The sequence below is a fragment of the Sparus aurata genome, chromosome 2 (assembly GCF_900880675.1).
Source record: "Sparus aurata chromosome 2, fSpaAur1.1, whole genome shotgun sequence".
Classification (NCBI taxonomy): domain Eukaryota; kingdom Metazoa; phylum Chordata; class Actinopteri; order Spariformes; family Sparidae; genus Sparus; species Sparus aurata.
The window spans coordinates 27,145,619-27,173,264 of NC_044188.1; the positions used below are offsets into that span (position 1 = coordinate 27,145,619).

At 44.6% G+C, this 27,646-nt stretch overlaps 2 protein-coding genes across 3 annotated transcripts in view; one reads left to right on the top strand and one right to left on the bottom strand.

Annotated features, from left to right (window-relative positions):
- The window catches only part of dpf1 (double PHD fingers 1), a 45,149-nt gene extending 30,270 nt beyond the window's left edge, over positions 1 to 14,879 (bottom strand). Inside the window, 5 exon segments of the mRNA XM_030391688.1 lie at positions 395 to 502; positions 1,977 to 2,137; positions 2,820 to 2,849; positions 14,673 to 14,863; positions 14,865 to 14,879. Of these exon segments, the coding sequence (XP_030247548.1) occupies positions 395 to 502; positions 1,977 to 2,137; positions 2,820 to 2,849; positions 14,673 to 14,863; positions 14,865 to 14,879 (505 nt within the window).
- Positions 14,880 to 16,540: 1,661 nt separating this feature from the next.
- On the top strand, positions 16,541 to 27,087 carry LOC115565961 (zinc finger FYVE domain-containing protein 1). Of its 2 annotated transcripts, none has more exons than XM_030391666.1 (12): positions 16,541 to 16,855; positions 17,677 to 17,958; positions 18,726 to 18,948; positions 19,079 to 19,296; positions 19,451 to 19,557; positions 20,770 to 20,878; positions 21,099 to 21,196; positions 21,282 to 21,399; positions 21,974 to 22,144; positions 22,345 to 22,537; positions 25,007 to 25,105; positions 25,448 to 27,087. In XM_030391666.1, the coding sequence occupies exons 1-12, from the start codon at positions 16,739 to 16,741 to the stop codon at positions 25,678 to 25,680; spliced, it is 1,968 nt and encodes a 655-aa protein (XP_030247526.1). In that variant the 5' UTR covers positions 16,541 to 16,738; the 3' UTR covers positions 25,681 to 27,087. The 2 variants fall into 2 exon arrangements, with proteins under 2 accessions (XP_030247526.1, XP_030247535.1); XM_030391675.1 differs by lacking the exon at positions 16,541 to 16,855 and adding an exon at positions 16,960 to 17,242.
- The last annotated feature ends 559 nt before the right edge of the window (positions 27,088 to 27,646 follow it).

Here is a 27,646-nt window from a genome sequence, read left to right on the forward strand (position 1 = left end):
ATCTGAAAGTTGTCCAAAATATCACATGAATGTGTGTTGCTTGTGGCGTCCACATTTTAGTTACAGACATTTGCTCGTCATGTAACCCACCTGCTGGGGAGTATCTCTCTTTTTAATTATGATACAAACACAAAGCTCAGTGATGACACAGAGCCATGAACAGCCATGGGCCATAAAGTGTTAAAGTTATTTAACACTTAATGGCACTTTCTAGATTTTTTCCAACCTTAGGGCTACATAAGGGGAATTAAAATGGTCCGTTAAGGGGCTCAAAGTTAATGGTCAGCATCAGTTTGCTATGAGCATTTACTATGGGCAATTTGCAACCCGTTGATGCACCGATTTTGAAATTCTGTCTTTTTTCTGTCAGTTATTAAAATGACTCCTTAATTACCAATCTTGAACTCGATCGGTACGAGCCGCGGGTCCTCCAGGATGTTTAGCCGTCTCTTCTTGCGCCAGCAACGAGCGGGATATGTGTACAACTGACCTGGAGCATGACCTGAAACACAGAGGAACACTACCATGATTCATACATTCACTAGTGCATGGCTAGATGAAGACATCTTCCACACACCGCCAGGAATAGTTAATTTTTTGACTTGATAATCATTTATTAATTAGTCTATCAGGTTTGTGTCGTTTTGTGTATAGCTTAGAAACCAGAACAGACAACTGACAATCTCATGTTGAATGATGACCATGACACTTTTATCTCGAATCCTGTATCTTGAATCTTATTCAGAAGCGGATGGTTGCATAAATGAGTCTTACATGCTAGAATATTAGCGTGAAGTTTGTCTATGTTTTCTTTATTTTGTTTGACTAATTTTGGTGTTTTGCATTATCAAACTACATTTGTAAAGAGTCCACAGCTCCACTGTATTAGGCACAGCAGTGCTTCGACCTATATGCTTACACATCTTGGTTCAATGTGTTAGAATGCTAATTTGCTAATTAGCACTGAATACAAAGTACAGCAGAGCATGAAAGTTATTCCATATCATCCTGAGGGGGTTGTGAATATCTGAATCAAATTTAATGGCAATTCATTCAACAGTTGTCGAGACATTTTGAGCCAAAAATGCCAACCTATACTGTAGATGGACCTATAGTAAAATATATAATTCATCCTCTGAGGACCATGATCTGTGCAAAAAATCTTAATCCATCGGATAATTGACTGACTGTAGCATGGCTAAAAATATAAGTAACCGTGGTCTCATGGTAAAAATGTGTCATGATTTATACATTTTTTAAGTATAAACTACTTTCTCATTGTCACTGATGAATAATTAGCCATTAAATAAAAAAACACTTAAGTTAACAAACCACTTAAATATAAACCTCGAATTGTAAATTGGTGCGAAATCAATTCAGCTTTTGATTTAATTCAACACTATTCTATGAAAATCAAGTTCAAACTTAAAACTTGCTAAATAACAAACAAAAGAACTAGACTGGCAGACACCAGGCAAAGCCTACAAACTCAAATCGTTAACACACACACACACACACACACACACACACACACAAAGTGCACTCTCTCTGGAATACTTTGTGCCAGCGGCGTATCATTGCCTACAGGGGTGTCTGATTCGCTGCCAAAATACACTGATGTTACAGAGAAAGAGAAAGCGATGAGGAAACACCCTTTGGGGAAAGGAGCAAAAAAAAAGTTGAGGTGTGAAAGGTAGGAGGCCTGGAAATGAGGGATAGGAGAGAGGAAGGAACGAGAGACAGAAACAAGCAGAGTGGAGGAAGGAAGAAAGCCGCGGGACAAATAACTGGAGAGAATCATTTGTGTATCATAACAGCTGGTAAACACAATACACACACCAACAAAGAGGAGTGCTCTGGAGTGCTCCTCAAGCTTCAGCCAGCAACTCTCCACTTTACTCTGCACAGGTATCAATCAAATAACACACACACACACACACACACACACACACACACACACACACACAGACACACACCTGGTCCACGGTGATTCTTCTCCATCCAGATGTAGCAGTTGCTCTGGGCCACGCCGGTCTGGGAATCCAGGAAGGGGAGACGCATGGAGCGCTCGGCGCACAGGCGGGCATTGTAGCTGCGGCAGTGTTCGATGGCCTCCTTATAGAACTCCTCACCAAGACTGGGAGAGGAGAGAGGGGAGGAGGAGGAGGAGGAGGAGGGAGAGGAGATAGAGTGAGGGCGTGTGGGGGTCAAAGGTGGAGGACAAGGAGGGGAATCCAACGTTAGCGGGGGCAACGGGATGCCAGAAGCTCTGCATGTGTGTGTGCGTGTTTACGTGTGTTTCCACGTGTTAAATTGGACTTTCATGGACAGGTGTAGGGCAAATATTGTGTGTGCGTCTGCAAGCTTCAAGCTGCGCACATCTCTGAAGGTATGTGCATGTGTGTAGGTCAAAAGGGGCAGCAAGTGGACAGTCATGGCCGGTTGTGTGTGTGTGTGTGTGTGTGTGTGTGTGCGTGTGTGTGCGTGTGTGCGTGCGTGCGTGTGTGTGTGTGTGTGTGTGTGTGTAGGCGAGCCGTGGAGATGCACAGTCCTATTAACCTAGGTCACAGCAGATGAGCTGGCAACTACGCACTGCTCACGCACACACTCACACACATGCAGCACTGTAACACATTTTCCACCGTGACGACAATCTATGCACTCTATCTTCACACCTGTACAAGTGTGAGTTTGATTACCATTCAGTGCAATATTCCTCTCTTTGTTCCTCCCTCCCTCCCTCCCTCCCTCCCTTCATACCCCCTCCCTCCCTTCATACCCCCTCCCTCCTCTCGCCCGTCTCTCATCCTCCCTCTTACCTGTTCTTGATGACTGCACCTCCAGATTGCCTGTAGGGGGAAGAAGAAGAAGAAGAAGAAGAAGAAGAAAAAAAAACAAGTGATGTGTGGTGAGTCACTCCACTCCACCCTACTTTCTGCCTCTCCACTTTTCATTCTTTTCCAACATCTTCCCGTCACTCTTTCGCTCTTTTTTTCCCTTTTCTTGTTGCATGCTTAACTTTCACACTCTGCTGCCCTTCCTCTTTTTTGTTAATTTTCATATTTCTTTGCGCTCCTCTCCCTTCTCTTTGTCTCTCTCCTGTTAATCACTCCTCTCTAGTGTCCTCCTGCTGAGTGCAGACATCAAGGTCACTCTGCTATACAGACGGTGGATACAGGACACACGAAACTACAGCTATGTGCACGTACACACACACGGAGCCACAGCGCTGGGCCAACAGCAGCCGCAGAACAACAGTGCAGTGCGGCTGCTGATAAAGAATTGTTGGCTTCGTTCTGTGCAGCCGCTAAAAGGTGTTAGCGATTAATAGATTGATCCGTTTTGCAGGAACGCTCGGAGTATGTGGACTCAAAATGTGGTCGCAAAACTGTACAATGTGTTTATTGATTATGGTGGTGTATGTTAAAAGAGTTGCACTCACTATAACATTGTAACAACGGGCGGTTTCTAAAAAAGTATCACAATCGATGCATCGGAACTAGAGATATTGTGCTTTTATTCCACTCATGCTTCTTCACTGTCAAAACCTGCCTGCCTACCGTTACCCATAATGCAACACAAGAATCATATAGCTTTTTAAACATATTCAATCCCTGCACCTAATTATAGGGCTCCCCTTTAAATAGGCTACAACTGCCTCCTGATGAAGGCCACAAGCCTAAATGCATCTGACAACGAAGCTATTAAAACTAAAAGTCCTGCAAGTTTTAAACAGGCTACAACTAAAATAATCAGGCAAACAATGACAATAACACAAAATAACTTTTTAGAGCCTTTTGGTTGTAAGAAAAATGGGCTAGATTTTGGACTGGACACCTGCTAACTGAAGGGTTTGTCTTGAGCCACAGCCATCCAGGAGAAAAAGAGTCATCAAATACCTGAATCCCACATTAGCGCTGCACCAATATCTATTCACTTCTTCCTTGGCCAAATGCCAAAACTTTTGCCATATTTAACTGAAATCTGCTAAATTGGTTTTTTAAGATATCTTGTAATTAACACGCAGAAAGCAAACAAACTTCACGGGACTGAAAGCCACCTTGGCGGAGGTAATTATTTAAAACTGCCGCAACAACACACTACGACACACTGTGAAGGTACAAACAGAACTGATGATCATCTTTCAATAGAGGCAAAAAATTAGTTTTGAAAAAGAGGTGACTCTTTGACAAGACACTCACATAAAAAGAATATTTACAGATTAAAGCCCTTAAAATGGACTGAAGCTGATTTGAGAGGGCTCTTGTGAAAATGTCGAGCAGAATCAACTGTCCAGGTTGAAAATAAGGACAAATTCAGCTCTACCATCAGACCCTGCAGACGCTGGTGAGGTCTGACAGCTTGTGCGTGGCATCTTCAAAACCTCCTAAACCAGTTCTGCAACCTCGCGGGCCACCGCCGGACGTGTGACATTTAAAGGATGTGATTGGGGCGTCAATATGTGGGGCATGGCGTGCTCGCGTCCGTTAACGTGTCATTGGGAATGAGCTCCTTGAAGAGAACATGATTCTGTACAGCTCAGCGCCAACTATCGGCTGTGACCGTTCTAGTATTTTATGGCCTCGATGGAAGTGCGTCACCACCAGAAATTATTCCTCGCTTGGTTTCACTTTGCTGTAGATCTGTGCCAGTGATTCTCGTTGTAGCTTAAAAAAAATGGCGAATGGCAGGTCACATCCACACAACCAGTCAGACACCACTCACCTGAGTTTTGGCGGATAAAAGCGACAGCCAAATGCTTGAATTTTAAATTAGAGTTTGTACCTGAGGATAGCTGGCCAAAGCACAAAGACAGCGGTCGTCCTCAGACACAAGTATACCTACTGTTTGCATATAAATAGTCATGAAGAGGGAGGATAAACACTCACAATCTGAGAGCTGCTCGAACACTCACATACATTCAAGAAAAACACAGGTGCAGAAAGCTGTACGTGCTGCTTTTTAATATTTTGAGAGGAACATGGTGAATAAAAGACTTCGACTCCAAGGCCGCACTAGTGACCAAACTGGAATACCAGAGAGAAATAGACTCTGTGGAAAAAAAAAAAGAAAACATTCAAAATGTAAAACAGCTCACCCCTGAGCTCCCTCTCCATCCCCTCCCTCAGCACCCCTCTCACTTCAAACCCACTCCCTTCCATCCCTCCATCACCTCCATCCTTCTCTCCTCAGCTGCCTTTAAAGGTACTGGAATAAGTCGGTCCCCCCTCGATAATAAGTTGACAGCTGTAGAAAATGGCTTCTTTCAATTTGGGTGCTCCCAATCTCATTATGTTGTGATAGGAGAGCCGTATGACTGTGTGCCGGTTTGGTGGCTCGTACGGGGAGAAGAGCCGAGGCACTCGAGTCGGCAGTTGAGGGGGAGATGCGCAAAGAGAAAGTTGGGAGGCGACACTTGAAGAAAAAAGGAGAAGGAAGAACACGGTGGGCAGAGGAGCGACGAGGGGAACGGAGAAAGTGGCATCTACAGAGGGAGAGGCAAAATTCAAGACAGCAAGGGAAGGGGATGAGGAGAAAAGGGGACAAAAAGTGAGACAGAGAAGGTGCACAAAGAGAGAAGAAGCACCACCGTAACAGAGCAGGCTGACCTGTGAAAAGACGAGGCTCGCTGATAACACCTCAAGGCCGGCTGTTGTTTAAAACAGAGCTGCAGACAAATCTCACTAAACTCTGAAACCCCTAATTCAGCGGCAACTAGCTATCAGAGAAAATCAGACTCTCAATATCCATTTGTAAAATAATAATCTTCAGCTCTTAGGATTTGACTCATTAATCACATCGAGGGGGCGGCAACAGAGAAGAAAAGCGCCATGAGCAAACATTCCCCCAAATGTTGTGTCTCAGTGTACTGGCCAGAAGAAGAATAGTAAACCTGACTAGCAGAGAAACCAACCTTTACCTAATTCAGTAACTTGTTACTACCTCACGGACCTGCCAGTGAAACACAGAGAGTGCTTTAAAAAACTCACAGTAAAACAAAAACTGGTGCTGAGCGCATCACAAGCCACGTATCCTGGCAAAACGTAGGCCATGAAGTTAAAGTGTTAGCTACACGCTGGTAAAATTGTAACCAACATGTGGCAGCGTAGCACAGACTCAAAGTAACAGTACAACATGGCCGCAGATATGCATATTTGCTTTTTGCCGAAGAGGTTGACACCACTGCGACGTCTCAATGCTAAAGACACAGCTTCTGTTAGTAGGAGACTGTTAGCTGTTGGTTTAGCATAGCATAAAGAATCAAAATGAGTGGAAACAGTTAGCCAGGCTCTGCCTATCCTCATCATTGTAACTGACAAACCTGCGGCACCTTCAATGCGTTATACACGTTAGCTAGGAAGGCTAAGCAAGATAATAGTGTTCGTAGTATTTACACATTCGTTAACCATCAATCACAGTGAGAAAGAGGAATAGCGTCCTGTTACTGTGGAACGCACAGCATCTGGATAAATGACAGGATGTGTCGGATGTCGAGCCTGTATTTCGCGCAAGATATCAGGTGCACAGGTAATAATAAGCCAACCAGCAGCTTGAAAGCTGACTTATTAACATTAAATATTTTGTGTATTTAATCTTCACAAGGAACTGTACATAGCTAGGCCTAGCTGTTTCCTGTTTCTTCTAATATTTTCACTAAGCTAAACAAAGCAAACAGTCTCCTGGCATTAACTTCATTTTTACTGTACAGATATCAGAGAGGTATGGCTCTTCTTATCTAACTCTCAGCCACAAAGACAACAAGGGTATTCCCCCAAAAAATGTATTTCTTTATCATAGCCAAGAAGGAAAGGCTCAGTTAACACAGAGGATTCTCCTCCAAGCAGAGGAGGAAATCTCCCTCTGGCCTGTGGCCACTGTGGTCCAATCAACCAAGCAGTTGCTGAAAACACAGACCACAGGGAGAAGCACAGAGAAGCCAAACTGCCCATCATCAAACCACACAGCCGATGAAGTAAAGAGGAAACCTGAGTCTGCACCAACACATACACAAGCGACGGGTGTATACAAGCCTCACTCAGCAGGAAAACTAATTCTCCAATCATTCCCTTTTTTGTAATATACAAGATTGTTTTTGTGATTCAGGTTAATTCCAGCGAGACTATATTTTTTTTACGCTTATGGATGCACACGGACTCACAAGCGCAGAGAGAAATACTAGCAGCTTCAGGAATTAGCTGGCACAGTGCCAGTTCTCCAACAAACCGGAGCTGACTACCAAAAATGTCCAGGCAGACATGACGGAAATGACAATCACACAGGCCCGCACCGTGCAAGGGCACGAAAACAACACAGAGGACACATGCATGTATAAATATAGACCTGCTACACTCACTGAGAGAATATGCAACCATATGCATGCACGTGAACTTTAAGTAGGACATAATAACTGACAGAAAAATGCATGCACACATAATGTAGACAATATTATGCATCTGTAGCCACAGACAAAGATACACCAAATTAAGACTGGATAAAGAAAGGGAAGTAGAATGCCTGGAGCATGTAGTGTAGGTGTGTGTGTGTGTGTGTGTGTGTGTGTGTGTGTGTGTGTGTGCGAGTGTGTATGAATCTGAAGCCCACATTGCACTGTCTGCCTCAGCCTGCACTAAGCAAACAGCAGGGAGGGAGAGGCCTCCATGAAAACACTGACGAAACTGGTGACACTGGGAGCATGCACACACGTACAAACTCACACTCCTGCCAGGCAGTAGACATACAGCCATCCTAAAAAGCGCAGCCACCCCACCAGGCCCACCCTGGGTAACCTATTGTCTGAATCCCTGGGTGATCCCTCAAGTCCCATCCAGCAGAGGCAGTCCACTTCAACACATACTGAGTCTCAGTCCAGTGTCCACACTGAGAAAAAACACACATACACACACACTCTCCCGGCAGCATTTTTTCTGGTTACACTGCAATTAACCACACCAATTAGCTGGTTCCCCAACCGATAGAGAAACAGAGGGCTCCCCCTAGAGGTGAAATCACATCATTGGAAAAGCCAATGAGAAATGTGAGCAAATCATAAAAGTGAGTCCACAATTACAAAAAAGACGTCGCCAACAAAGGATTTCATTTCGATAGTGGTTTCCAACTGGGTGAAATGAGGTAATTAAAGTGGAAGGAAATGAAGTAGTCCACATGTAAATGGCTTCATGAGGGCTGAGGGCAGATTGCATGGGAGCGATTTGCACTTTAGGTTTGTTATCAAACGCTGCTGAGACTGTGGCTGTTGGCTCTGTGTGCGTGTGTGCGTATGGGTTAGCTTTAAGCCTGTAAAAACACTTGTGCCTACAGACTCAAGCCTGTACACCTGGTCCACACACCTGTCTCATCCACCATTGTCCATCTGTGCAGTTACTCACACCGAGACACAGACATATATACACACACACACACACACACACACACACACTCATTGCAGTTGTCTGGCCTACAGAGCTTTGTGTGCGCGCGCGTGTGTATGTGCACGCTCGCAGTGGAGAACTAATATCAGGCGGCCTACTACTGTACTGTTCCTCCCCTCCCCCCAGCCAAGCCATGGCTGAACTCAACAGATTAAACTATGCAATATCACCCTTACCAATTCACCCTTCCTCCTCCTCCTCCTCCTCCCCCCTTCACCTCCCCCCCATCCTCACCACCCTCGATTCAATTTCTTCTCCCTCCCTCTCTCTCTCTCTCTCTCTCTCTCTCTCTTACTCTCTCAGCGAAATCATTTGTCTTTTTTTTTCTCCCAATCTGAGCACATTTTCCTGTTCTTCTGAAGCTTGCTATATATATACAGGCCTATATATATATGCCGGAGTACAAAAATATATGGGGGAAAGCTGCACATTCACACGCGCACACACACACACACACACACACACACACACACACACATACTGTTGTATGTAGCGTACTGTTGCAGTAGCGAGCAGAGATTCTGCCTGGAGAATTTAGTTTGACAATATAAAGAGGGAGACCTTAAAACACACACACACACACACACACAGGAGTACATGCTCACTAATGCAGTCCTGTTCCTGTGTCAGGTTGAGGCATACCTTTGTGTGTGTGTGTGTGTGTGTGTGTGTGTGTGTGTGTGTGTGTGTATGTGTAGTGCATGTCAGTCACAAAGACAAAGAGGCCGCACACTCGGTTTGACAGTGACAGACAGACAGATGGACAGACAGGAGTGTGTGTGAGTGTGTGTGTGCGAGTGTGGCAGTGTATGTGAAGGAGCGGACGTCTGCCACACTACCAGCTGGAAAACGTCAGTTTCCTCGAATTGCTGTCACAGCACCGCATCTTCTCCGCATGTGTGTGTATGCGTGTGTGAGTGTGTGTACGTGTGTGTGTGTGTGTGTGTGTAACTGCAGCTGACTGTTTGCATATTCGAACACGACGAGAGATCTGACAGACAGAAAGGCAGAGTGAGGAAGGTAGACAGAGGCAGAGCCGTGCAACAGATCATGTCATTTCCATCAGAAGTTTGTGTCGCCTGCTAGGTGTGATTTTAATGAAGAGTTGCGTTTCATTTCCTGTGCTTGTGTGCAAGCGTGTGTGTGTGTGTGTGTGTGTGTGTGTGTGTGTGTGTCCCTGGTTTTCCACTGGGTGTGGTTATCGTAGAGTCACTATAAAACTGTGAATCATGGGCCTCTCTGTGTACGTATGTGTGCATGTTTTCTCGTTTTTGTGTGTGTTTCTGCCTCCGTATCCATGCCACTCGCATTAGTGCGTACCTATTTATGCATGCTGACTATTTGTATTTGTGTGTGCATGCGTTCCAGGTCTATGTGTGTGGGTGTATATAGCCCGTAGCTAGCTGCAGTGGGTATTGAGGGCAGTACATCAGGGTAAGGCAATCTGCCTCCGAACAGCTCCTTCAGGTGAGATTTATCACCACTGCACTTGGCCTCTTATTATGGCGATGGATTCCCTACCTCTGTATCTGGGTGTGCTCGTGTGAGTGCATGTGTTGGTGTGTGTGTGTGTGTGTGTGTGTGTGTGTGTGGCGCGTGATGTGTATTTTCTTAGTACCCACAACCCCCCCACCCCCCACCCCCAGTCTGCATCCTTATTAAAGTGCTGCAGAGGGAAGCTGCCATTGGCTTGCGTTGACTCCACCCTCGACAACTCCTGATAGGGATCCACTGGACACGCACAAACACTGGGAATAATATAAATGGGGAATGACAAGAGAGGAGAAATAACACTGAGGAGAGGAGAGGAGAGGAGAGGAGAGGTTTCTTTGGTTTATTCAGTCTCTCCTTCACTCGCCACACCTTCTGCTTTTGGACTACAAGTTGCAGCCAAACAAAAACTACAAATTCCAAAATATCCCGGCTGGAAGTCACGCAAGGTCCCAAAGCAGTGGAGCTGACTGACAGTCAGTTAGGTAGCACTGGAGAAATAGGTCATAGAGCTAAAAATACTTTATCTATGTCTCTCTCTTTCTCTCGGTCTCCCTCTCCATCCTGTCTTCGCCAAAAAGAAAAAAAGGAAAGACGACAAAGTAAAACAGATAGAAAAGTCTAAATAAGGGGATGATGAAAGGAATAACTCGAAAAAAGAAACACCCTTAAAAAAACATCAGACCCCAGGCTCACTCCCATACGAATAAAGAGAAAACTGAGAGCAAGAAAGCCAACGAGAGAGTGCAGCTGTGTGTGTTTCCCATTTTGTGCGTGCGCCCCTGCGCGCGTGTGTGTGTGTGTGTGCGTACGCGTCTCCATCTACACGAGTGATACCGCACAAATGAGCGAGTGAGGGAATGAAAGGGAGAGATTGAAAGAGAAAGAAAGATCTAGAAATGGATGCTCAGGCTGTGGTTTGAACCGTCACGTGGGGCTGTTTGCACACAGAGCCGGTTATTACATGGAACTCATTTAGCTCGGCTCAGTCAGGCAGGGCAGAAATAATATTATATAGGCCCTGCCACAACTGCTGCCAATACCACGGCACACTATTATCTACATCTCCCCCTCTAACCAGCACAAAGAATATTGCTGAAATAAATGCGCCACGCCGACCGACAAATTCAGACACCTGTGTCTTTAAAATTGATTGCCCTAAAGTCGAATTCCTGCTGTTAACTGAATTTAATTGCACCTGACTCATAGGCAGGAAGCGACCAAAATGTCGCACTTTCATACCTTGTTTTTAGCCAACACAACACCATGCGGTGTCACAAAGGGATAGGTTGTATCATTTGGTATGAAGAGTGGACTTTTCTGCCAGTGGATGGTTCAAATCTACACTAAATCCCTCTAAAGGATCTCTTCAGAGTAAGCTCTCCAACAAGATTTAAGGGGATCTGGCAAAAAAAAAAAAAAAAAAATGCACAGAGAATTTCCCTCAGAGTACTTTCTGCTGAATATCAAAGTGGTGGCATGCTTTGATTCACAATGTAAAGAACCAGGGTGGAGGGTGGAGGGCGGGGGGAGGGGGTGGGTGGTGGAGGGTGGAGGGCGGGGGGAGGGGGTGGGTGGTTGAGGGTAAGCGACTCGGAGGGCTCAGATGGTTTGAGGCTGAAAAAGAGGGAAAATGGGAAGGAAAAAAAAAACAAAAAAACAACAAGGAGAGAGAAAGAGATGGCGAAGCGAGACAGGGAGGAAATGGCTGAACAAAAGGGAGATGGGCGAGAGAAAGAGTGATGGATGGAGAAAGTGATGAAGAGGGAGGGAGGGAACGTGGGAGACGGGGCAGCAGGGGTGATGGGAGGACAGAGAGGAAATAAGAGGAGAGGAGAGGAGAAGCAGAGAAAGAGAGATTAAACTAGTCTCTAATCCAGAGGAGGGAGGGAGAGAGGGAGAGAGAGAGAGAGAGAGAGAGAGGGCTGGTAGAGAAATGCCCAGTAGATTCATCGCACACAAATGAACCCTCCACTGTACTTCCACACGCACACGCGCACACACAGACCGGTTATCACACTGCATTGTACACAGCGAGTCTCGGCTGGGTGATGGGCAACAATCGTCACTGGTGCACGCTCAGCCGGCCTATTAGCAGGGACAAAAACGGCACAAAATTCCTGCCCGTTGTTTGGCCTCTAATTTGTAAGACAGTTTGTTTGTGGACATGCTAATTACCAGGACTTGTTTCAAAAGCGCAGCAAATGGAACGCAGTTAAAAACAGCACTCCAAAGCGAAGGCATTCATACAGCAGGTGAGACTTTAAAGGCAGCGTTGATTTCCGCGGCCCCCGTGCAACAGATACCTTCAGTTTCTGTATAGCTGGGAGAGTCTGATGTGTGACAGCATCCGTGCAGGACCCAATCCTGTCGAAGGGGGTGAGTCCACAGGATACCAACAGACTACACCCACCCTTGCTGCCGGGTGCCAAGAGATACAGGAGTACTCGCCGCCGTACCACCAGACTACAGAGCAGCTCCTTCCCTTCAGGCTGTGAGCTCGTCCTCAACGCTCCCCCATGAATAGTTTATTTTTGTGACTTGATTATCATTTATTCATTAGCCTTATAGTTTTTGTTTGTGTGTGTATGTGTGTGTGTGTGTGTGTGTGTGTGAGCCAAGGGAAAATGCCATCACACAATCTTGCGTTGTGTATGAAAATTGAATTCACCTTTAACTTTCTCATACAACTTTGTTGCTTTGTTCCAGTGTCTCCTCTTCCCTCTTTTGTCTAACTTCAAGCGCTTGAACCTCAACGTAAGACCACCGTGGAAAATTGGGCGCCGCAGTTCATTAGTTACACACCCCGAGCCTCCTCTTTTTCAAAATGTAAATCCCCCACTTTCTGCTCCTTCTCCTCTTTCCCTCGTCCTATTCTCTCCCTGCCACCGCAACCTCATCTCCTCTCAGTCCTGGCACCACATCGGTATATATCCCATGCAAATCAGTCGATTTAATCCCCTCGACATGGTGTCAGTGAGGGCCTCTGGGAGCAATCCGGCCACACTTTGGCTCTGCTTGGGTGAGCATCACATTGAGGAGAGGAGAGGAGAGAGGAGAGGAAGAGGAAGAGGAAGGAGAGGAGAGGAGGGGAGAGGAGGGAAGGGAAGGGGAGAGGAGAGGAGAGGAGAGGAGAAGAGAGGAGGGAAGGGAAGAGGAGAGGAGAGGAGAGGAGAGGAGAGGAGGTAAGGAGAGGGAAGAGGAGAGGAGAGGTCCCACATTACCTCCCTCCCGTCCACCTGTCCCTTCCTGTGCCATCATCACAACAACATTACCGAATAGAATCCTATTAGAATGTAATTATAGCTTGGCGTAATTCATCTTGCCCGCTAAGTTTTCTGTTTTCGAGGCGTGTGCTTTGGTACGAGTAAAAAACGCATTTGGCCAAAACAACTCAAATAGCATCACAGTCAATCGGGGCAGCACACAGTTTCCCAGCCAGTGCCATTCCAGTTCTCCTCTCTCCCGTGAAGTGCTCTTCAAAGCAGGCACGTACGGGCCAGTCGTACACGGAATTGCACGAAATGTCGCCTGTGTCTGCCTCTCAGAGAGGCTGACAGACAGACAGACAGGCAGGCAGGCAGGCAGGCTGTCTGTATCCCCGCTCAGGTGAAACCTGTGCAGCATCCGCTGTGCGCCCCCGTTATCGCACACAGGTCTGTGACTTTTCTTTGTTTCAAACTGCCTAAGCTGGATCTTTTGTGAGCCCCAAACACTCCACGGTTGTGTGTTTATAATGGAGCCTTTGTGATGGTTTTTTTTAAAAGAATTTTGTTGTTGTTGTGTTTTCGGTTAGATCTGTGTGAGTACCCGCTGACAGACGCACATCAGCCACCTTTCTGGCCGGGAGCCCAGGCGGGCAGCAGGCGTCTGCATTCCGCTGAAACCAGTCTCAGAAAAAAAATAAATAAAAAAAAAATAAAAAAACACACACTCACAAAAAGACCCCCCCCAAAAAAAGCTGCACAAAGAGGATCGTTACGGGAGAAAGTCCACCCGTTTAAAGACCCACAAGTTACAAAATGAATGCCAGAATAAATGATTGCGGGTTTTTTTTTTTTTTTTTTTTTGGTTTTTGTTTTGGGTTTGATTCCAGGCGCTGCTGGAGATGAAAGCAAGTCTCGGAGTTGGAGCCGTGCAGCAGCGTATTTACCTCAGCCTGCAGCCTGTCTCCGAGAGGTCCGGCTGTAGAGGTAACGCTGCAGCCCAAAAACCCCGAGCAGCGAGCTCCATCCTGCCTACCTGTTTACCCCCCTCTCTGTCCAAAAAAAATAAAAATAAAAATGGATATAAAATGTGCTCACAGGTACTGTAAAGCCATCTAAGCTCCCTGCCTCCCGGCCAGCCTCGCTCTCCAGCCTGGCTTTGACCGTGATCTTGGCTGGCTACGCTGGCAAGGGACATACCGGGTCACCCAAATCTACCTCCAGCATTCCTCCATATCCCTGCACACACGCTGCTGTTGGCTCAGGGAAATAATTATCCGATCGGAGCGCACAACAATCCCCTCATGCCATAATAAAATAAGCAGAACCGCCTCCCCCCCCCGCGTCAGCTTAAAAAATAGAACTTTTCTTTAAGGCTTAATCGCATCCGCTGACATTATCTCTCTCCCTATCTGTGCTGTATGCATTGCATCTATAGATGTGTCCATGCTGAGAAATATCAGGGAATTTTAAGGCTCTCAAATTGCACTGACAGCATGCACAAAAAGAAAAGGCGCAAAACGCTCAGGAAGCGTGTTGTACTTACGATTTGAGGGGGTTCTGTACCGCTGTGGCCATTTTGATATAGTATGATAGAATGCAACACTGCAGAGCCCGGTATTGTACATGTAATGTAGCAGCTATTTCAATTTCATTCATTCTCTGGGGCTGCGGCTGGAGCGGGCAGCCAATGGCAGGCGGGAGCGCTCCGTGACAGCTTTGGGGAAGTGTAGTTTTTTACGCATGTCAACATGAGACATGCCGAGGAGGGGCGCACTACAAGTACCGGCGGGGGTAGCGGTTTTAAGTGGCCCTACAGTCCCGCCTCGGACTCGTAAGGGCAAAGCCATCCCCCAGATCCGAATTTGTGTTTAAGAATAAAAATAAATAAATAAAAAAAAAAAAAAAGACAAGAAATAAAAGAAAACGTCTACAGTTATGTGGAGGTTGGTTCGCAGGACTGTCTGTCAGTCTGAGGGTGCCACTGTCTCTTTATGCAGTGTTGCTCGTGTGGATGATGAGGACGGGCTCCAGTCTGCACTGGCTTGTCCCAAAATTGCATCACATCACAGTAGTGGCAATTTGATGGATAGCCTACATTCCACACTGAAGGCTGGTGATAAAAAAAAATTCTAAAGAGGAAAATAAACTGTATGAATTATTCACAGTTTCTTTTAGTCTTTACATGTATGTATTGGGAAAGCAATCTAGATTTAGTGACGTATGGCCCAGGTATCACTTTACCTGTGTGTTTATCATAGGGAACAACTAATGTAGAAGAACAGTAACAATGATATATTCATTAAGGCATAGCTTAATTCCCCCTGAACACGCAACAAACAATTAAAGGTGGTCAATTTTATTCCACTAATGAAAAGTTGGATAATATATTAGATTTAGATTGAAGGCTATTAACCCCTCAGTGACAAGTTTATTCAATCTCTTTTAGGCTAAATTGAGAGACGTTGTGTCTGCATAACCTTACATGATGTTGATAGGCCCTTGGTTAATCTTATATTATCTATGCTAGGTAGCCTTGCACTGAGCAGCTTTAATTATTCATTAATCAGGGACGATGGGTTGGGAGTAGGCCTATAATTGATTATTTCAGACATTTGTCTCTCATGGTTGAGCCTGGAAAACAGGCTGGGACCTTCTCCAATCTTCTCACCCCAACACCCTGTATTCCTTCCTTCCTTAATTCCTTCTTCGATTCCTTCCCACCCGCTTTCTCTCCCTGCTTGCATGCTGCCTTGCCTGTGACCTGTATAATTATCTTACATGCGCATGAACACGTGCCACTACAGGCCTTTTTCAACCATAAGTATTGATTTAAACTGCCCCTAACTTTAATTTAATCCTTTGCATGTGGGGAAGCGGGCAAGGGAGGGGGGAAGCAAGGAATGAAGCAATCAAGGAATTAAGTCAGGAAGGATTCAAGGAAGGAATGAGCTCAGCCAGGACTGTACGAGCAGCAATGCTGGAATTTCTCTCTCCATGTCATGTTAGCAGCAGTGGCGCCGCTCTGAAGCCATTCAGTGACATGTGATATTTATAGATCTGTGCTAACAAATATTTAATGAACATTAGCGAGCAGCTCTAACATTGCAGCACCGCCCCAATAAAACACTCTCTGTCAGTTGAAAGGAAACTTTGATTTCTTGGGCATTGCTGAGATTATGAATTAGTTGGTGTTTCATGGTTTTCAGAGGTGAAAGAAATATCTGGACTTTAATATTTTTTCATTTGCATTATTTATCCAAGCTTCAAAAAATATGTTGCAGAAACCACACAGAACTCATGGGAATGTGAGTTTATCACCTCATCTGATTTTATGCTTTTTTTTTTTAATCCTCTGAATCCTTTTTTGAAGTTCATTGAATGGCCGGTCCTGTGTTATTCCACACTCTGACCACAGGGTGGTGCTGATGTACCGGACAAAACGCTGTCCAAAACGTACACACAATGCGTCTGACGTCACTGGCTGGCTCCTCCCTCAGCGGCGGCCGTACACACGCGCTCATGTTGTGATCGACAGACAAACAGCAGTCATGTTGAACTTTCGTTTTGCTTTTCGCCGTCACAATTATGTCTTAAGTAATTGAAACAACGATGTCCGATATACTAATGAAAGAAATGGAGAGTATATCTATCGGCCCGGTGAAGGCGGAGGAGCGTCCCGACGGAGTCCGGAGCTTCCTGCTGGTGGATGAACTAGAGAACCTGCAGGTAAAGTTAGCTAACGTCAACAGAGCTAGCAGCTGCTAGCATGTAGCTGCTAAGCTAAGAAGAAGAGGACCACACACATTACAATGCACGCCACCTGAACTGTCTGTTGTCACTGATACAGCTACACTGCTGATACATGAGCTCCATTAGCTCGCAAGGCACCATGTTGTGTTGTTCTTTTTAACGTAACGTTACCGAAATTAGCTTGTGACAAATTTGATACGCTTTCGTAATGTGACAGTAGATATTTACCCGTGACGAGCATCGTGTTTAGCCTGTAGATATGTTTTTGCTAACAAGGGCTCGTGACACCTTAAAGAATACAGGTGTGAGCTGTAACAGAGGGAGGCAGAGCAGCGAATGTGTTCCTCATTCGGAAAGTCCCCGGTGAGTCATGCAGCACAGCTGACCCACAGGGAGGCACCCTCTCATTGTATTTTTGTTAGAACAGTACAAAGTGCAGGCGGTAATGATTATTTATATACTCACCTGATTAGCCTGCGATGTACGCACGTACAGTTTGTCCTAAGAGACATCAGTGCCCAGCAGCAATGAACACAGATTATTTAAAGATATGTCTCTGCATTGGATGGGAACGATGTCAAAGACTGTAAGAGGAAAATAACCCAGTTCTTGCTTTGGTCATATGTTAAGGCTCCTTTTCATCCAAGACTGAATATTGTTCACACAGATTCAATAAGGTTTTCCCTTGATTCAATGAAGTCAGCGGGGGCGCTTATTACATCATGTTCAGACAGCTCAGCAATCCATCCTCTGTTCATTACCAACCCCCCGCTTCTCCCTCCTCTCTCTCCCCCCAGGTCCGCGACGAGTCTGAGTTTGTGGACAGACTCGGCTGTGGGGACACCGCAGGAGTCAAGGTCCTCTCCATCTTTGGCAACACCGGCGATGGCAAGTCCCACACCCTTAATCACATCCTGTTCGGTGGCGAGAGTGTTTTCTACACCTCCAAGTCCCCCAGCTCCTGTACGGTGGGAGTGTGGGCCGCGTATGACCCCAGCCTCAGCCTGGTCGCCCTGGATACTGAGGGCCTTCTGGGAGCGGCAGTCAATCAGAACCAGAGAATGCGGCTGCTGCTAAAGGTAATTTTGCTGGTTGGTTTTGTTGGAACTAGCAAAATATTTAATAAGATATGTTGAGGCAAGTGTGATTTGTTGTCAGACAGACCAATAGGTTTTAAGCCATCATTGACAGGCCCCATATATTTTTTAAACGACCCCAATTTGCATTACAGTGTCTCCATAGCCTGAGGTCCAGCTCAGCATTGCCCCAAGGCCTTGTGATACTCTCAGTGTCCACAGTGTAGAATATGAAGACCTTGGAGTGCTCCATGTATATGCTGCAGTATTTTAAGATACTTAAAGATTTTATGTGTTCAAAATGACTAAAATGTGACACGTTTTCCTTGTGAACCTCTCTCTATGCTTACACTTGGACAGGGTTAGGGTTACGTACGCTGTGGGAAGACTATTGGTACTTTCACAAATATTAATAGAGTAATATTTTGGATAATCATCAGTAATGACTAATTGGGTAAAGGCAAGTATTAGAAGAAGTAGAACAGTCTGTTAAGTGCAGAAAATGTATTCATTTTACTGTAATGCAGCCTTTAACTAGGAAAAGGCAACACATATGACATGTCAATATATAACGATATCCAAAATCTAAAATAATGTATAGTCGCATATCATGATAACTCTATAATAGTGAGTTATTGCCCAGCCCTAGCTTGCACTGTAATTTCACCACACGTGTTGTTATTTTAGTAAATGTTATAGATGCTACTTCTGTCTTAGCTCTATATATATATTTACATATATATACATATATGTACTCTCTTCTTTTCCAGGTATTGGCGGTATCTGATATTGTAGTGTATCGCACACGGGCAGAGCGCCTCCACAACGACATGTTCCTGTTCCTGAGCAGCGCCTCAGGGGCCTACCTGAAGCACTTCACCCCGGAGCTCAGGGCCCTCTCCAGCCGCTGTGGTCTGGACGTGCCCCTCTCCTCTCTCGGGCCGGCCGTTATTGTCTTCCAGGAGACAACGCACACCCAGTTGCTTGGTCATGGTAGGGGAGGGTATTACACTGAATTGCATTCATGTACTTTAAATGATCACAAACACACACCTCCGTTTTAATCTCTTCTTCAATGGTCACTGCTGTCCACCTAAAAATTCTTCACTTTTTCTCCTTCTAGATTCTAAGGTGGCTGGCCACGCTGACACACTGCTCCAGAAGCGTTTTCACGACCTTGGTTTGGGGACACAGGCCTTTAGCTCGGTGCAGTATGTAGGCACTCAGACCATCACACCTCCCACTGACTACAGCAGGTTGCTTGAAGCCGTCAAGCAGCAAGTCAAGAACACTCACACACGCTCCCCTCGTCAGCCCGGGATAGTGTTTCATGCTCTGGAAGTAAGTGCTGGAAGAAGTGGAATTCAAGATAAATTTAACAGAGATCACAAATGTTCTGCTCGATGTTAGTCTTGTGATCTCCACTCCTATTTTGTTTCCTAGCCAGTTTTTTCCTCCCTCATCCGTCTTTGGCTTTCTTTTTATGTTTCCTTAGGCACTAAGTGAGCGTTTCTGTGGGGAACTGTCAGATGAAAAGATGACCCCATACTCCTTCTTTCCAGACGAGTACTTCACCTGCTCTGCTGTGTGCCTCAGCTGCAAGTAAGTTTCAAACCGCTACTCACTTTCTTTTTTTGTCATCAGTCTTTCTCCGTTCCAGATGTTCATTCGGAGTCAACAAACAAATAAATCGGGTCATATTGTCATCAACGATGCATTTTACTCTTTTATACCAGTGCAAAGTTAAAATTCTCATTGCATACGGTGCTCGATGCCTTCTCATATGGTTCCCAAATTCCTTTTCGTAGTATTTATATGAGATTAAAATGATATAAATCCAAACTTAACATTATATGGGAAAAAATCAATAGGATGAAAATAATCCCTATATTATTTCAAACTTTATTTTAGATAACTAACAAACCTGGGATGACTCTATTATACATCTTATTTTAATCTTACAGTTCTCCTATGTTGGATGTTTTTCTCCTCTACTCCCCTGTCATTTATTTAGCCTTGAAGACTTGGTAACAGGTCAGATGGTCATTTGGACTAAAAGCATTTTCCACTCTATTGTCATTGTCTCCCCATGGTCAAATCTCAGCATTTGCAGGTTCTTGTTCTGCATCCTTTGAAACATCATTTCCATTTGTTTATTTCTTTTGCTTTGTATTTGTTATACTGTGGATACTGTGCTAGAGTAGTTATGCATTTAAAACATTTTAACCAGTTTATTTAATGTTTTTGTGGGGGAAAAAAAACATATGCGACCCGGATTATTATTCACAGCAGTCTGTTTAGTAGGGATCTTAAAGGTTTTTGTCTAAATGTAATTTGATTTACTTAAAACACTAGCTTTTTAGGGAGTTGGGGAACATCCCTCTTCTTCAGAATCTTCATGCAGCATTTAAAGGCTTTTATACCCAGATGGAAACATAAACAAACACACAGACAGAACTCTTCTAGTCGTCTCTGTCTGAATCACTGAGCTGGAATTGATTCCCTTAAAGCAGAAATCTGTTGTTGTTCTTGTGGACGTTAACTGTCTCCCCACTGGGACACATAAAACCTGATGTGTTTTCCATATTTTTGGAAAGGGAAAATGGGAGTCCCCCTATTCTTTGTGTGTCCTCGTCATGGAAAGATGAGAGAAGTGTGAGTGAGTGTGAGAAATCACAAAAGTGATTCCGAAGGGATTCAGTCCTGGATTAATGGACGGTACACATCCTTCAGACTTTTATAAAAGATCCCCCCGTCACCGAGTGATGTCTGTCATGTTGCATTGAAACGTTTGGTTTTCTGTCTCGTCTCCAGCATTCGGTGTAAAAATGGAATGAACCATCTGAGAGACAGGGTCCCCCACTCGGCTGATGGACTGTGCCAGTATGCACACCAGTACAACAACAAGGTCCTCATCTGTAAGGTAAGACTGACACTGTCTGCTAGTTTAGCTTTAGTGGGACCCAGTTCAAAATGTGATGTTGTTAATGTGTGTTGTTCTGCTTTTCTTAATGCTGTGTTTTGTTCCCTTAACCGTCTGCTGATCATCCTTTACATGCTGTCCTCAAAAAAGATAACACATTATACATTTTTTTCAAGCATTTTAAAAATTATTTCCTGTGTGTTATGTCTCATGTCTTCAGCGGTGCTATGAAGGAGGCAGGGAGGTGATTGTCATCCCCAAGACGTCAGCTTCCAATGAAAACCCATGGTTTGGATTGGCCAAGTACGCCTGGTCAGGGTATGTGATCTCTCACACACACACACACACCTTTTTATTGCCTTTCATCCAGCCATCTCATGTTGTCTCTCCACCTCCCTCTCAGCTATGTGTTGGAGTGTGCTAGCTGTGGTGTAATCTACCGCAGCAGACAGTACTGGATGGGCAACCAGGACCCTGAGAGTGGCGTGGTACGATCTGAGGTCAAGCATGTCTGGGAGGGGGTGAGTACTCCACCTTTCTCCAGTTTCTGGTTCCAGTACAAAAGTGCTGAGTAGTGAAATGTTTGTTAAGGCATCTGTTGGATGAGATTATGCATAGTTATCTTACATAGCCAAAACAGCTGAAACGAATAATTGATTACTTGTCAACTGTTAAATTAATCACTATCTATTTTGATTATAGAGCACAGTTCTCAGATTCCAGTTCCTCAAATGGGAATGTTTTCTGGTTTCTTTACTCCTCCATGACATTCAACTATACATCTTTGTGATGTGGACCAAACAAGAAGTGTTTATTTTGGGCTTTGGGTAACACTGATTGAGTTAAGACACTGACACACTGACAAGGCAACATCTTGCATTAAGTTTGGTGCACAGTTATCTTCACCTTAGAGACCGATTTGTCACTGCTCCCAGGGGGAGTCATCTACAGTTTGACTATTAATTAATCTTTCAATCGATCTAATTTCTCCAACTGTCTGATGTTCCTCTCTCCTTCGCTTCTCTCATTTAATATAAACTATGTGCACGTCTTGTTTAAGTTTGTGCATTTTTTCATCCCTCCTCATTCTTTCAGTCGGACATGTTTCTAACGTCCCATCAAAACGCGGCCCAGAGGGTACTGGATGGGATGAACTACATGATCCAGTCAGTGTCAGAGTACAGCACCGGCCCCACCAAAGCTGTCGCTGCCTGGCTCACTGATCAGGTGGCACCGCCATACTGGAGACCCAACACAGAGATCACTGTGAGTATGAAGAGCTGAAGTCGAGAACAAACACTGCAAAACAGTTCAGAAAACAAGGATTACTGCTGTGATTCCTTTGAGAAATTCTGAAACAAAACACACTGAAGTTTGACATCTTTGAACAAACTGTTCACTTAAGGCCTGCACTAGACTGTTATCATGTCTTTCCTTCCATCACTGGATCCTCCTCTCCCCATCAGGCCTGTCACGGCTGTGAGAAGGTGTTCGCAGAGGCGGAAAGGAAACACCACTGTCGATCATGCGGCGAGGGTTTCTGCCATCCCTGCTCCAGCCACAGGATGCCCGTGCCAGAGAGAGGCTGGGGCAGCGGTCCTGTCAGGGTGTGTAAGGCCTGCTACCGACAGGGAGGGCCAGCTGACACCAACAGCCAGGGTGAGACACCTCCAACCAATCAGTGGATGTATAAGAAATGATCATAAATGTGTTCAGTTGATTTACAAACAGTCATATAGCCATTGCTCTGAATGTTTAAAGGGACAGCGCACACCGAAATCAAAATTAAACATTTTCCTCTTACCTCTAGAGCTATTTACACATCAAGATTGTTTTGTTGTAATAGCCAAGTTTGGAGAAGTCTGTCTGCTCTCAAAAATGAAGAAGCTTGGATAGCACTCAGCTTGTGATGCCAAAAATACTTTTGAAAAACACAACAGCAATCTCTCTTTTCAGAAGTCATGACCTGGGGCCTCGTTTATAAACATTGCATACGCACAAAAGAAGGTATATGGAACTTTCTAGGACTTATAAATAACAAACATGATGGGAGAAGTGCAGTCGTCCACGGAGAATCTGACCCATGCGTATGCACATAAACTGGAGAAATAAGAAACTGCGACTCTGATGGCAGAAGGATATAACAGCAGAGACAGTTTGAATTTGAGACCTGTGTGTAAAATAAATCGGAAGTATGACCGCTTATCTATTATATGTGAGGGGTTTATGTTCCAAAACAAATGGAATCTGATCCATCCAACACCTGTTAGACAAATACACACACAAACAAACAAAACATGATTTAATGATTTCAAACTAAGATGTATTTTGAAGCCAGGGTTCTCCCCAGAAATTTTTTGTGTTGCGGCGCACCGTCTGTCCGGGGGGGGGGGACACTCGTCAACGGGGAGGACGGACAGACAGACAGTCATCAACTCTCTCAGCCGGGGGACGGACGACTCTCATCGTCGTCAACCGGGGGATGGACGGACGGACGGACGCTCGTCACCGTCATGCGCGGAGTATAGCGGCGCTGACCTAGCGGTATAGCGGCGTAGCGCCGCTGTTCCACCATCTGGGGAGAACCCTGCTTAGGCGGGAGGCAAAAACGCTTGGGCGCCGCGCCTAAGCCGTATAATGGCAGGGAAAACCCTGGAAGCATGATAACCCCTTTTAAAAGTTCTGTAGTAATTAATCAATACTATTGCCATGAAAATTAACATGTAGAATAGGAGAAATTAAGTTTCAGCTGATGTTTGCAGATACAAATTCATTGTTTCACATATTTTTATCATCTGTTCATTGCGCAGAGCTTTTGGTGAGATAATGGTCCATTGGCTATCAGTATCAAACAATGTCATTATAATATTAATATAATTCAGTGTACAGCTTCACAGTCACATTAAACAAGTCTTATTTTTTTCCACTTTAACCCGCTGACCACTTGCAGTGCGGTGGTGATGCAATGCTGGACGCATTCAGCATTTAGCTTGCATGTTCAGCTGCAGCACCAACACTCAGCAACATAAAATGTTAGAAACTGTATAGTTTATTTCTGCAAATAATTGTTTGAACACAACTTAAATGTGAATGGTGATCTCATTCAAACTAGGGAAGAATGATGACACTACCTGAGTCATGGTCCGTCTTTCACAGCAGTGTTCCGCTCCGCCCCTACTTCACTCAGAAGGGATTCTCCGCTAATTCCTGCCAGTTTCTCATGGAGGTGGGCGGGCTGCGCATCCTCCTTCCTCTACACCTTGGCTGTGCGCTTTTGGCATCCAGTTTATGTCAGACAACTTTTTTTCTTTATGCCGTCAGTGTGAATGAAAATTAATTAGGGCCATTTCACTAACTATTTACAGGAAAGTGTGGCCGTTAGATAAGGCAGCAAAAGGTTGTTTTTTTTTTTGTTGGATGGTGATTTGTAAAGGGAAACCAGCATAAGACGTGCATGCTCAGAATGTTTTTTATCCGTAAGCACGTTTCGTCTGATGCCAGCTTTTTATGTGAATCCTACACACAGTTTTATAAATAAGGCCCCTGGTTGCTCAAAATAATCAGCAGACTTTGTTGTGAGTTTAATCTAGCAACGTTTTTTCTTTCCACAGATTTAACTAGTAAGCAAGAGGAAGCGTGCATTTACTCATGAATGAGAGGCTTGTGGTAGCGTGGGATGTAAACATTAATTGCGCTGTCTTTGGCTGAGCTCTAACGTTAGCTAGCTTTGTTAGCTAGTCTCATGTCCATTACTAGATGCACACTTCCTCCTGCACAGTGATATGGAGAGAAAATAGTTCCTGTGGAACTGCTAACAACAAGGTCCGTAGATTATCTTGTGTAACCAGGTGATGATTTCTGAGTTTAGAGCACCACAAGCCAAATGCCAGCTAATTCCATTATATTTAAGAGAGGACAGAAATCTTTAAAAACCCTACAATTCACACCAAAACAATCTAAATGCAAGAATTCCGGTTCAGGTGAGAGGAAAAATATGTATTTTGGATTTGGGGTGAACTTTCCCTTTATGAGATTCAGACTCCAGACTGCACTCCGGGAAAAGAAAAACATTTTCTTGTACATGTGTCTGTTTCCGTCTCTCACACGTGTAAATACTCTTTTTTTCAGTGTGCAAGGTGGAGCCTCGTGGTCTGATAGCCCGCAGGGTGACGGAGGTGGCCCAGTCTACACTGGACATGGTCACCACAGCTGTCGACTACCCTCTCTGTGAGTGCAGCTGCATTTTACTGTTGCGCATTTTGCAAGTCCGCTGCAGCTGGCTGCACATTATCTCCGTGTCAGACAGCTTTTGATGAGTCAGATGGTTGAGCATGATTCTAATTAGCAATTATTTATTATTTTTACAGTACAAAAATGTGTCTTCGCCTCGTGTGTCCCCAACGGCATCACTGGCTGAAAATGTCTTTTCAAAATGTGGCAAATGTTTCTTTGTTGTTTAAAATTAAGCGGCAAAAAGCTGGAGGAAACCAAAAGTCGGTCCTTATGATGATAAATAGTGCTTTCAAAGAATGTTCTGTTCACACATGGGTTTTTTTTCATTGCCTTCAGGTTTTGTGAAGGATGTGGCTCGGCCAGATTACTGGGTACCTGACCAAGAAATCACTCAGTGCCACCAGTGCTCCAAAACCTTCACCCCGGCAATGTCCAAGCACCACTGCAGGGCCTGTGGACAGGGTGTGTGTGGCCGCTGCTCCACACACAACAGGCCTGTGCCCTCCCGAGGCTGGGACCACCCAGTCAGAGTGTGTGACAGCTGCCACGCCCGCACGGATAGTCTTTGAGCTTTGTTTTATAACCAGGTGAACTTCTCAAAGTGCACTCGGTCTTCCTCAGTTGATCCACAAAAAAACACTGTGAGTCCTGCCACTGCTGCTCCAAGAGAACGTGGAGGATTGATCATACAGCACTAAACGGCAGAAATGGAATCAGCCATGGCTTGGTGTGAAAAGACAAGATGTTTTGAAGCTTAAAAATGGTCCACACCTGGGCCTGGTGTTTTATCTCATCTCATCTGCCTTCTTTGACCAACTAATTCCGCAACAGTTATCAGGTAAAGCTCACTGCAGTCCCTCTGCACCAGTCAAACTCCTCTATAAACAAACTGGACGAAATGGAAAGTTGGACATGTGATTTTAATGTGGACATGTGGAAATATTTGTAACTCAAGACATGAGACTCTCAACTGTCATTATAACAGCAGAGCCTGTACTCTTATCGCCACTCAAGTGTGGTTTTCCTCGTTGATTTGTGTTTGCACAGGCCTGCAACACGCTGCCTATTCTTAATTTGAACAATTTGTTTAGTCACATGTGTGCACTGCGAATAGCAGGAGGTTTTAAAGTTTAAGGGATATTTTTTTAACATCTCAGCTACCTGTCTCTGCACAGCCCTCAGAAAAGTAGAGATTGCATGAGAGGATTTTTGTTTTTACCCCCCTCCCTCTGAGCCATCCCTCTCTCTCTGAGGTCAGAAAATGACAGACAGATGGGTAAACACAAAGTATTTCAGGCTTCTGGAAAACGTTATGTGTGTGTGTGTGACTGTTCACTCTGGGCAAAATTGGACGCAAGATGGGGAAACAGGAGCTACAGCAGTGTGTGCCTTCATCGGAATCTTGATTCCTTTTTCAACCTCTTCCATATCTGCAAGGAGTAATCAGATTATTGTGCCTAATAACAGAGCAATGAAATTTACAGCCTCTGGTCTAGCTCTTACAGTTGTATCTACGATATGGTGACATGAATAGGGAAATAAAATCTGTAGCACATTATAGACATTCCAATGTATGGAAATAATAGCTGTGTATTGATGTAGATGTAACTTCCTGATGCTATTATTGAAGGTGGGCACTCTCTCGAGCCACTGATGCTTCAGAAAAAAACTCTTGACGTAATAAATACACCGGCACTAGACTGAATAATTGAGTTGTTTTGATATTTTGAAAGGCACTCAAATCAGTTGCAGTTTGCAAATTATACACGTGTAGACGGAAAATCACACTCTTTGTGTTCAAGGGAGTTTCTCGGCATAACAAACTGTAACATACTGGATGCATTAATGCCATTCTCCTCTCTGTCTAGAAATAATCAATTCAGTTTTAACGATGTTTTCCAGTGAAATCTAGCAATTGACAATCGGCGTTTTTCTTTCATAAATGACGCTCGTCAAAATAAAGAAAATAAAGAAAATCTGGTGTCTCTAGTAATATGTGTCGCCCCCTCTCTCGCCATAATCTCTCCCTAATACCCTTTCATGCTTTTCCTGCATGGACGGGTATTAAACATTGTCGCCAGAGTAATTACATGACAGCACAGAGACAATGTGGCAATATAAAAGAGGAACATACATGATGGAATAATGATAAGAAGTGGTGTCTGTCTGATAGCGAGACTGAAATCTGCCAATATTTATCCAGCAGGCGCAGAGTTGCTCCTCACATGGTTACATTTTCGTCAAAGTCCAACGCACATTTTCATACATCGTTATATGGTTAAATGAAAAAACGACAATAAGTAGACATAAACTACAAAACAGGCAGAGTGATGAGGACGGGTAAGAGGGGACATTGAGTTTGGGGATGGGATAGGGGTACCTGATTACTGCTCTTCATGGCTTTGACTGGAAATGCTTTATGGATAGGATGATATTTCACGGGGTCTATGTTTGGGGTAAATCTTGTCTCTGTTCTTCTGTTTGATGCCTGCAGGTAAAACTAAATTTTTTCCTGTACCAACATGTGTTCTATTG